General features: G+C 40.0%; 1 protein-coding gene across 3 annotated transcripts in view; it reads right to left on the bottom strand.

The window, feature by feature from the left end:
- The window catches only part of HEPHL1 (hephaestin like 1), a 66,534-nt gene that overhangs the window by 46,350 nt on the left and 8,066 nt on the right, over positions 1-12,118 (bottom strand). For all 3 annotated transcript variants that reach the window (XR_014712699.1, XR_014712700.1, XM_084637008.1), the window contains exon 2: positions 3,210-3,454. Coding sequence is in view for 1 of the 3 variants with exons in the window: in XM_084637008.1 (XP_084493134.1) it covers positions 3,210-3,454 (245 nt within the window). In the remaining 2 variants the exon portion in view is untranslated. The remainder of the gene's footprint in view (positions 1-3,209; positions 3,455-12,118) is intronic.

The following is a 12,118-nucleotide window of genomic DNA, read 5'->3' as shown; positions in this document are numbered from 1 at the left end:
TTGGGGTTTCATGATTAAAGTTTTGCACACATTGTTCCCCTGTTCACTGTGATACAGAGACAGTCTCTAGCTAAACTCAACATCTTTCAGTTTCTCACTGGAACTGTCCAAGGAAGCCAGGTCAGGTCTCATATACTTCTGTGATGCTGAATGTGAATGATTTTCTTTCTTTCAGTTATAAATGAGGGCTGTCAAACAATTAAAAAAAATAATCTCAATTAACCATAAGATTAAAAAAATAGTTGTGATTAGTCGCAATTTTAATCACAGAGTAACAGAATTCCAATATAAATTTATTATACATATTTTTGGATATTTTTCTACCTTTTCAAATATATTGATTTCAATTACAACACAGAATACAAAGTATACAGTGCTTACTTTATATTATTTTGATTACAAATATTTGCACTGTAAAAAAGATAAAATAAATAGTATTTTTCAATTCACCTCGTACAAGTACGGTAGTGCAATCTCTTTATTGTGAAAGTCCAACTTACAAATGTAGAATTTTTTTTTTTTACATAACTGCACTCAAAAACAAAACAATGTAAAACTTTAGAGCCTACAAGTCGAAGCATGAAGCGGCATATGAATGTTTAGCATATCTGAAAAGTAAATACTTTGCAACGCTGGTTACAACAGTGCCATGTGAAAGCCTGTTCTCACTTTCAGGTGACATTGTAAATAAGAAGCGGGCAGCATTATCTCCTGTAAATGTAAACAAACTTGTTTATTTTAGTGATTGGCTGAACACGAAGTAGGAAAGACCTGTATGAGATGAACTGAAAAATATATTTCTTTTATTTTTTTTTTTACAGTGCAAATATTTGTAATCAAAATAATATAAAGTGAGCACTGTACACTTTGTAATCTGTGTTGTAATTGAAGTCATATTTGAAAATGTAGAAAAACATCCCAAAATATTTATAATAAATTTAAATTGGAATTCTATTATTGTTTAACAGTGTCATTAAAACTCTGATTAATCGTGACTTTTTTTAACCTAGTTAATTTGTTTTGTGTGAATCATATGCATGAACTGCAATTAATTGACAGCTCAAGTGTCAACCCATGCAAATACACAATTGTGTCAGAGAAGAAAATGGCTGCAGCCAGTACAGGGTGAGTCCTTTGAACTGGCTGCCATTGCACATGTATACATTGTGGGAGGACATAGAGACATACACACAAATATGATGTATTATTACATACAGTATGTCTTCACTGCAATCAAAGGTGTGACTGGGACTGACCCCATGTAGACATACCCAATTTTGCTTTAATCTACTAGCTCAAATAACAATAGCAGTGAAGCCATGGCCATATGAGCAGCAGCATGGGCCAGAGGCTTGAGTACATACCCAGGATCCTGGGCAAGGTTGTACAGCCCTTGTTATTTGAGCTAGCTAGACCAAACCTAGTTCAGATATGTCTACATGTGCTGCAGTTACACCTTTAATTGCAGTGCACACATACCCATAGATGTTGCAATAATTAAATATATGCATTGTGTTCTGTCCAATATTGATATAATTACATAGTTTAATATACTTTGGAACCTTATAGAACCCTTGGAACCTTGAAAATCCCTTAAAACTTGTATTTGTTTATTTAGAATTTTAGTCCTTACTTAATTTAACTAACTTACTTAATGCAGAATGAGTATCTGCGTACTAATTAAACCACCGGTTTCGGAGTAGCAGCCGTGTTAGTCTGTATCCGCAAAAACAACAGGAGGACTTGTGGCACCTTATAAACCACCAATATTCAGATAATACCATGATGGGCATCAATATCAACACTTAGCTAGCCAGATGTGGGGGGGGGGGGGGGTACGACACACACACACACACACACGTATCCTCAGCTGGTATATATCATTGTAGCTCCATTGCCTTAACTGGCATAACTCCACTAAAGACAATGGAGCTACACTGATTTACATCAGCTGAGGAGCTGGCCCAAAACGTACACTGCTTTAAGCACTGAAATGAGAAGAATAAAAACTCGGGGTGAAATCCTGACATGACTGAAGGCAATGGCAAAGCTCCCATTGACTTCAGCAGGGCCAGGATATCCCCCTAGAACTCCCACCTGCAAATTAAAAACAAAAATATCTGACACTAAAGAAAGATGCGGGGCTGAGACAGGGCCCTGAGCTAGCACTGGGGTGCACACAGTGCTTCTCCTAAGGGACGGGCTGTAGTTCAGCCACAAATTATTGAGCTTGGTGCAGAAAGTACTGGGTGATCTTCTATGGTGTGTGTTATGCGAGGTCAGACTAGGTGATGGTAATTATCCCTGCTGGCCTTAAAATTGTTGAAAGTGTTGATGACAGCGGTGAGGAGAAAATGCACACAGCATGTAATTTTGCATTCAAATCAATATCCCTCCTTGTGCAAATGACATCGCATGTTGTAGCCCCACAAAGAGCTATAGAAGCCTAGTCATTTGCCCCTGGGAGCTGTGTATAGAGAGAACACATCATTGCAGCCAAGATCTCTCATATGGATTAGAGAGGAGGATTTAGACGGTCACATTTTTACTAAGAAAAGCAAGCAAGGCAGGAAGAAGCTAATTATCCTAAAAATTAAAAACATAATAAATGAGAATGTTCCTTTTTTAAGTTACTGGTTAACAATACTGGTCAGTTTATTAGGAACTGATACAAAGTTTATTAAGGTCAATGGAAAGTTCCCCATTCACTTCAATCAGCTTTGGACAGGGCCCTTATCCAGTATATTCACTCCACAAAGGGAAGGGGGTAGAAAAAGAGAAATGAGACAGAACAACAATTATTTATTTACTTATTATTTGCATGAAGCACCTCGGAGCCCCAGTCATGGACCATTGTGCACAGAACAAAAGGATAGTCCCTGCCCCAAAGAGCTTGCAATTTAAATATAAGAAATAAGCAAAGACAGGGGAATACAAAGAAACAATGAGACAATATTGCTGAAATAGACAAGGCAGATAACTGGGTGGGGGAAGGGGTATAACACATAAACAGTGAATAATGTGATGGTGGCAAATGTCAGGTTAGCGCCATAGGGTTTTTTGGGGTGGGGTGGGGACAGGGGTTACTTTAGGAGGAGATTAGCTAAATAGAAAGAAAAAAGAGAGGGGAAGCAGAGTGAGGAGAGCAGGGCAAGGGAGGAGAGGTCAGAAGGGGCAGGTATGGAGTGAAGCTGAGAACTGGTTTTTACCTTCAGAATCTTTGTCATAAAAGAGACCATGTGGATGCAAAGAATATGGACGGAAAGCAAAGTTCTTTAAGTGAACAACAAAGATATCCTCTTCTTGAGCCTTCATCACTGGACCGAGGAACCCCAACCAGGATGGCTTAGGAATCTCCTGCATGTAGGTACCATCTGTGAACTGTTTATAAACAGCTTTCTTGTAAATACGTCCTATTCTGTTGGCTCCTCTCTTCACAAACCCACTCGCATGTCTATAGAATGGAGGGGGAAACAGTTTAAAGACAAAAGTTTAAAGACAGAAATACTCTTTTAAAGTTACGCAAAAGTTGGTACTTACCAACTCATGCAAGTGGTTCCACTGAACTCAATGGGACAAGTCACAGAGCTACTCAACCTGAATAAAGGCTGAGGAGTCAGGTCCTATATTACTGTACTACACTGATGAAAGTCCCCTCCTATGCAACAGTAGTGGTCATGCTATCAGGGTTGGCCTTAAGCACAAGCAAGACAAACAACTGCTTAAGGTCCTGCCATTTAGGTGTTTGTGTGTAGTGCCAGCAGCTCATCACTCAATTCCCGCTTTGGCAAAAAGACCAGAAGGAAGAAAGCTCACAGCTTAATCCCCATCTGCTCAGGAGCCCAAAAAGAAGGCAAGCAAAGCACAGTCCCCACTCTAGCAATGGAAAAAGAGAATGAATTAATTCAGGCACCAGTTTAATAGATTTCAAGGCCCGAAGAGGCCATTATGATCATCTGGTCTGACCTCCTGCATAACACAAGTTAAACAACCTCAGCAATAATTTCCCCTTCAAGCCCATAACTTCCATTTGATCTACAGAATATCTTTTAGAAAGATATGCAGACTTGACCTGAAGACTTCAAGTGCTGGAAAGTCTACCACATCCCTAGGTAAATTGTTGCTATAATTAATTATCCTCCCTTAAAATTTTGTGCTTTAATTCTAGTCTGAATTTGTCTAGCTTCAACTTCCAACAACTGGATCTCATTATGCCCTTTTCAAGTATATTAAAGAGACATCTACAATCAGAAATCTCTTCTCTATGTAGATCATGATCAAGTGAGCTCTGAACCTTCTCTTGGATAAACTAAATAGATTGAGCTTCTTTAGTCTCTCTCTAGAAGGCATGTTTTCCAGAACTCAAATGATTCTTGTAGCTCTTTTTTGAAACCCTTCCAATATTTCAATAACCTTTATGAAGTGTGGACACTAGAACTGGACACAGTATTCCAGTAATGGTCTCATTAATGCTATATACAAAGGTAATACCATCTTTCTACTCCTTGATCTTTCCCTGCCTATACATCCAAGAACTGCATTAATCATCTTAGCTACAACATTGCACTGGGAGCTCGTGTTCAACTGGTTAACTACCATGACCCCTAAATCTTTTTCAGGGTCATTGTTTTTCAGGATATAGTCCCCCCTCCCCACACATCTTTTAAGGACAACCTACATTCTTTGTTCCTAGACTAGGGTGACCCTACAGCAAGTGTGAAAAATTGGGGTGGGTAAGGGCTAACAGGTGCCTATATAAGACAAAGCCCCAAATATCAGGACTATCACTATAAATCAGAAAAAAGAAAAGGAGGACTTGTGGCACCTTAGAGACTAACCAATTTATTAGAGCATAAGCTTTCGTGAGCTACAGCTCACTTCCTCAGATGCATATCGTGGAAACTGCAGCAGGCTTTATATATACACAGAGAATATGAAACAATACCTATTCCCACCCCACTGTCCTGCTGGTAATAGCTTATCTAAAGTGATTTCCAGCACAAATCCAGGTTTTCTCACCCTCCACCCCCCCACACAAATTCACTCTCCTGCTGGTGCTGGAAATCACTTTAGATAAGCTATTACCAGCAGGACAGTGGGGTGGGAATAGGTATTGTTTCATATTCTCTGTGTATATATAAAGCCTGCTGCAGTTTCCACGATATGCATCTGAGGAAGTGAGCTGTAGCTCACGAAAGCTTATGCTCTAATAAATTGGTTAGTCTCTAAGGTGCCACAAGTCCTCCTTTTCTTTTTGCGAATACAGACTAACACGGCTGTTACTCTGAAACCTGTCACTATAAATCAGGACATCTGATCACCCTGTCCTAGACGTATAACCTTGCATTTGGTATTAACACACAGTTTGTTCAAATGATTCACCTTGCCAAGTGTCAAGGTTCCTCCCCCACTCTGAACTCTAGGGTACAGATGTGGGGACCTGCATGAAAAACCTCCTAAGCTTATCTTTACCAGCTTAGGTCAAAACTTCCCCAAGGTACAAAATATTCCACCCATTGTCCTTGGACTGGCCGCTACCACCACCAAACTAATACTGGTTACTGGGGAAGAGCTGTTTGGACGCGTCCTTCCCCCCAAAATACTTCCCAAAACATTGCACCCCACTTCCTGGACAAGGTTTGGTAAAAAGCCTCACCAATTTGCCTAGGTGACTACAGACCCAGACCCTTGGATCTTAAGAACAATGAACAATCCTCCCAACACTTGCACCCCCCTTTTCCTGGGAAATGTTGGATAAAAAGCCTCACCAATTTGCATAGGTGACCACAGACCCAAACCCTTGGATCTGAGAACAATGAAAAAGCATTCAGTTTTCTTACAAGAAGACTTTTAATAAAAATAGAAGGAAATAGAAATAAAGAAATCCCCCCTGTAAAATCAGGATGGTAGATATCTTACAGGGTAATTAGATTCAAAAACATAGAGAACCCCTCTAGGCAAAACTTTAAGTTACAAAAAAGATACACAGACAGAAATAGTTATTCTATTCAGCACAATTCTTTTCTCAGCCATTTAAAGAAATCATAATCTAACACATACCTAGCTAGATTACTTACTAAAAGTTCTAAGACTCCATTCCTGGTCTATCCCCGGCAAAGACCAGCATACAGACAGACACAGACCCTTTGTTTCTCTCCCTCCTCCCAGCTTTTGAAAGTATCTTGTCTCCTCATTGGTCATTTTGGTCAGGTGCCAGCGAGGTTACCTTTAGCTTCTTAACCCTTTACAGGTGAGAGGAGCTTTCCCCTGGCCAGGAGGGATTTCAAAGGGGTTTACCCTTCCCTTTATATTTATGACACCAAGTGATCTAGGTTAGTCTGTATAACTGACCTGTCTCCATAATTATTTATTACTCCAACAATTTTTGTGTCATCTGCAAATTTAACAGGAATTATATTTTCTTCCAGATCATTGATAAAGATAGTGAATAGCCCTGGGCCAAGTACAGATCCCAGCAGGCCCCCACTATAAAAGTCCCGATAGGATGATATCCCTATTTACAGTTATTTTTTGTGATCTATCAGTTGACTAGTTTTAATGTAATATGGGCTGCAGTGATTTTGTCTAGTGCTAATGTAATGAACAGTATACAGTGCAGAATGTCATGTAGGACTAAGTCAAATGTAGGGCTGGTCTAAAATATTCTGTCAAAGCAGTTTTTAAGGAAAACTGGATGTTCGATTAAACAAGTATTTTTGTAAAAAGTGTCTACTTTCCACATGGAATTTTGATTTTTCTGGGGAAAAAAAAAAACCATACCCAAACCCTAAAATATTTCAATTTGGAAATGCTGAAGTGATGCCTTATGGAATTTGTAGTTTGGTTGCCTCATGACCACATTCTTCTTTTCGGTCTGGGCTCCTTGTCCAGACTACATCTGCCCTGATGCATTGCCTTCCCTCTCCAAAGGTGGTGTAAATGGGAGATGTAGTCTGATGAGGGAGCCCAGCCTATGGATGAGAATAGGAGGATGAGAGACCTGAATTACAACTCCCATGAAGCACTGCAGCAGTATTTACAAATTGAAATATTTTGGGTTTTGGCTGAAATTTTTCAGTAGTCTAATTTCTGTCAAACAATCCAAATTTTGCACGGAAAAAAGAACACAATTTTTGACCAATGCTAGTCAACTGGGTTACCGAAATCTAAATATATTGTGTCAACCCAGTTACCTTTGTTGCCGGCACCCAGTGCCGAGAGGCAAAACAACAACAGGGGTTGGTTTGCTACCTGGTGTGCTTCACCCAATAATCACTGTTAGGATATACATATTCAGGCCTGTCTGTAAAGGCCTATACTCTAAGAATTTAGGTGTATTCTTATCACTTGGCTAATTATAGAGGTATAAAAGAAAGAATCAAAATCACTATCTGCTGGTGTAAGGGTCTTCTCTTACTGTGACAGTCTGAGACCCTGTTCTTAGGCTAAGGCCTTTGGCTAAGCAGCAGAGGCAGCCATAAGCTAGGAAGTGAACAGTCCCATCCTCACATTCCAAACTAGTCACATTGAAATAAGGTGCTATTGGGCTGTTAGGCACTATCAGGACAGGATTGTATTCCTATCACCTCCAGAGAAAGGGAAGTGCCTAGAAAATGTAAAAGGAAACTTAGTTTGATAGCATCCCGTCTGGCAAGAACTCACTTATCAATAGCTGGGATGTGAAATCCTCACTTCTGTATTGTCTTGTCATTATAGTTCCCACTTTGCTATTGTTTGTCTGTATAAGCTGTCTGGTTCTGTGATTGTTCCTGTCTGCTGTATAATTAATTTTGCTGGGTGTAAACTAATTAAGGTGGTGGGATATTCTTGGTTACATAATCATGTTACAATATGTTAGGATTGGTTAGTTAAATTTCAGGAAAATGATTGGTTAAGGTATAGCTAAGCAGAACTCAAGTTTTACTATATAATCTGTAGTCAATGAGGAAGTGGGGGTGGGGGTGAGGGTGGGAGATGGGAACAGGGAATGGGGGTAAGGAAATTGCAATCATGTTTTGCTAAAGGGGGAAATGGGAACAGGGAATGGGAGTAAGGAAGGAATCATGTTTGGCTAAGGGTAGGAATGGGAACAGGGACACAGGTGTAAGGCTCTGTGGTGTCAGAGCTGGGAAGGAGGATACTAAGGAAGGAAACTAGAATCATGCTTGCTGGAAGTTCACCCCAATAAACATCGAATTGTTTGCACCTTTGGACTTCGGGTATTGTTGCTCTCTGTTCATGCGAGAAGGACCAGGAATAAGCCCCCTAACAATCACAATGGGGTGGAGAAGCAGAAAAGTTTATTTGAAGCTTCAAAAAGGTACAGGGAGAATAGAATCTCAAATCCTGCACACAGAGCAGGAAGTTACACAGGTTTTTATACATCCTTTCTTCAGCATACTTATCCAATAGCAAGCTGCCCTAAGTATCCATATAGCCAGCCAATCCAGTTACCAGCTAGTTCCCTTGTTTTTTGTATCATTTGTTAAACTATACATAAAGCTGCTTTATTCAGCATTTTTCTTCCATATTTGCCCTGTTTGGCCTTGTTTAGTTTCAGGCAGTCTGACTCTGCAACATATTGTTGCAGATCCTCAGCATAACTGCTGTGAGTGCCTCCAGGCGGGGGGGCCAAGGACACTTGGGCCTAGTACACAGAGCTGCTGCGAGTGCCTCCAGGCAGGAGGGAGGGGGCTCCATCAACACTCGTGGTCTTCCATCCCTCGAGTTACCTAGTGGCCATGCCCCAGTGTCCCCAACACTTTATTTGCCAAAAATGATATCTGTTTAACAAGACCTGTTTTCCATAAAACCATATTAACTAGCATTAATTATGCCATCTTTTAAATTTTTACTGATTGCATCCCATATAAGCCTTTCCATGATTTTGCCCAGAATCTATGCTAACTCACCTATTAGTTTCCCCGGTCATCTGATTTACTCCTTTTAAAATACTGGAACAACATTAGCTTTTTCCAGTCCTCAGGAACTCTCCCAGTGTACCATGATTTGTTAAAAATCATTAAAGTGCTCCTTGGCCAATCTTTTACTACTCTTATGTGAAAGTTATTTGATCCTGCAAATTTAAACATGTTTAGCAGTTGCTATTTACCAGCCTTCATAGCTACTGATGGAATAGAAAGTATTTCATTATCGCTGTATAATATTAATACATCATTCTTCTTTTTAAATATAGAAGAGAAGCATATGTTGAATACTTCTGCCTTTTCTACACCATGATTGATAATTTTATCATCTTTGTCTAGATCGAACCTATACCATTCATTGAAACTAGGGGTAGCATCAGACCTCGAGTATATGTCACACAGACTGAAATCTCCCACAATAACAATTTTTCTTTCTACATGTTATACATAGATGTTTAAAGAACTGCTCATCTGATTTGAGGTTTATAGCACACCCCTGGTAGTGCCCCCATCCTGTGATTTATCAGTTAGTACATGATGCATAAACATTTCAGATCCTGTCCTTCTGAACTATCAGTAACTCTAAAGCCAGTAATGGTATCTTTAATGTAAAGTACCACCACCCCTATTCTCTTCTACCCACTCTATCCTTTCTGAATAGAATGAATCCAGTGATTCTGACAAACCAGTCACATGAATGGTCCCACCATTTCAGGTTTCAGTAAGACCAGTCTTATCAAATTTCTTTTAATAAATTAGTATTTAATTCCTCTTTATTACCCTAACATTGGTGTGTAGACAACTGAAGAATTTCTTCTCTTTACATCCTTTGATGCCTTGATTCTTTACATTCATGGTATCCTGAGTATGAGTTTTATGCTTGAGTGTACCTACTGTGTTTTCCTCCTTAGTACCCTGTCCTGTAGATCCTAGTTTGATATTCTCCTACCTACTATAGTTGGTCTGCTACCCAGAAGATTGGTTCCCCTTCTATTCAGATGGAGATAGCTCAAGTCACATATCCTCCTTTCCCCGTAAGTGGGCCAATGTTCCATAAAACCACACTGCTCTATTTTACACCACATACGTAGCCAACAGTTTATATCCAGCATCTTCTTGCTGTCTGTCTTCTCAGGGATCTTTCCTGTCCTGTGAATGAGAGAAGATCAGACCTTTCCTCTTCTTTCTAAGATCCTGGATGCTTTCGATGCTCCATGAAGCAGTGTCATTCATGCCAATGTATATCATCATAACCAATGGATTCTTTCCCAGTCTTCAGAATCCCATCCAGTTTTTCAGTGATGTGTATGGTCCTTGCTGCAGGAAGACAGCAGACCATCTTGCTGTCCTTCTGTCCCCTGCAGAATGTTTTGTCCACTCTCCTTAATACCAAGTCCTCAGTGCGGTTTGTATGTCTTCTTTGGAAAGTCTGTGTTCTTCATTTGGGTATGCCTGACATCCTCAACAGCTGGGCTGAGCATCCATCCTCAGGTATGTGCTGTGGAGATCCCTGTTCTTTCCCTTCAGTTAAATCTTCCAATATATTATTTGTGGCTACTGCACGAAGTGCCTGAAAGTTAGATGCCTCTACATGCATTGAATTTTACCTACTCCTCTTTCTTCTGGTGGGCACAGACTGCCCTTCTACTTCTGACTGTGTAAAATGTCTCCTGCTTCTCTGTCTTTGCTTGGTTACAAACAGCTAATTCTCCTCTGTTTTCCACTCTTCTGTTTCCTGAAACCTATTCATTCTACAGGGAGATCTGCAGTGGTGCTGCCTCAGTCTGGATGTCCAAGAACTCTTGCTTCTCTAAGGCTAAACAGGCTCAATAGCTGCCTTTCCAGATCTTGACTCTTTTCCTCCGATACAGCCATCACCTTGCACTTTTTGCAAAGGACATCTCTTTCTTCAGGCAGGACCACAACATGGCACATCCCTTGAAGATCATGATAACATTCCGTTATGGGCAATCCCTTGTTGGGAATGTAGAGTTGTCCCTGTAGACAAAAATTCCTATACTCCCTGTAGAAAAAATATCCTGCATTCCCTCCTGAAAACATCCTCAAGAACTTCCCTATTAGCCTCTCCTGTTTGCCTGCTCAGGTGTTTGCTTGGCAACTGACTTCCACTAATAGTCCCATTGACTTCCATTGGGCCATTCACTTATTTAAAGTTATGCACATGCTTAAGTGCCTTACTAAATAAGCCTAAAGGCCTTGTTCAGACTCTTGCCGCTTGGGCTCCATGCAAATCTTTAGACCATCCCAGATTTTCCCAATTTATCATTTCTAGCAATTCTTAAGCCCCAGCAGATAACTTCTGTTTACACACATGGATGGAGGAGGAGAGTGTAAGTTCAAGGAGTTATCAAAAGGGAACAAAATGCAGCCCTTTACAGTTATTACTGATTTAATTTCAGCTTCCCATTCCCCCATAATAAGTGCTATAATTGATATATTAATTCCAAAAGGAGTTGTAGAGTAAAACGCTACAGCAATGCATATTCCACCCTGAGGACACTAAGACTAGCCATGCTGATAATCAGGCCATACAGTAAATGTATGTGTTACGTGTAATTTCTACACCTATTTCCTCCATCAGTCCCAAAGAGTATTTTGCCAAGGATTGTCACCTTAAATGATATTTATGTTGCCTTTGATCTTAAGAGTCATAATACTTGATTTAAGATTGGCAAGTTTCACAATCACAGTACAGGAACCATCTGTTAACTCAGTGAAACAACCGCACCAGCACAGATATGTATTAAACAGGCATTTACATGGAGGGAGTTTTGAGTATGTAAGTGCTCAGCATGAGGACCTTAATTTGTTAGCATTTTTCTTATATAAAATGTCAACTTTTATGGTAGCAAAAATCATCTGGATTTCAGTTATGCTGTTCATTGTATCTAGCACAGTGAATCGTGCTATAGAAAACCCTAAGAGTGACAGGCCTTGAACAGGACAAAAAACAGGACTAGCCCAGTATAGATACAATAGCTTCTAGAGATTTGGAGCAAGATTCCTCTCTGGTGCAATTCCAATGGCTCTTTGAGTTTATGCTGCCACTTGAAGTTACAGTGATCTCCACTGAAATGTCAACATTTCTCATTATTATATATTGTTTATATTACTGTAGCACATAGGAGCCCCAGTCATGGACCAGGACCCCATTGTGCTAGGTGATGTAC

This window comes from Lepidochelys olivacea, assembly GCF_965140295.1.
Source record: "Lepidochelys olivacea isolate rLepOli2 genome assembly, chromosome: 1".
In the NCBI taxonomy this organism is placed as follows: domain Eukaryota; kingdom Metazoa; phylum Chordata; order Testudines; family Cheloniidae; genus Lepidochelys; species Lepidochelys olivacea.
The sequence above is the reverse complement of the archived record's forward strand: the minus strand, read 5'-3'. Positions and strand labels throughout refer to the sequence as shown.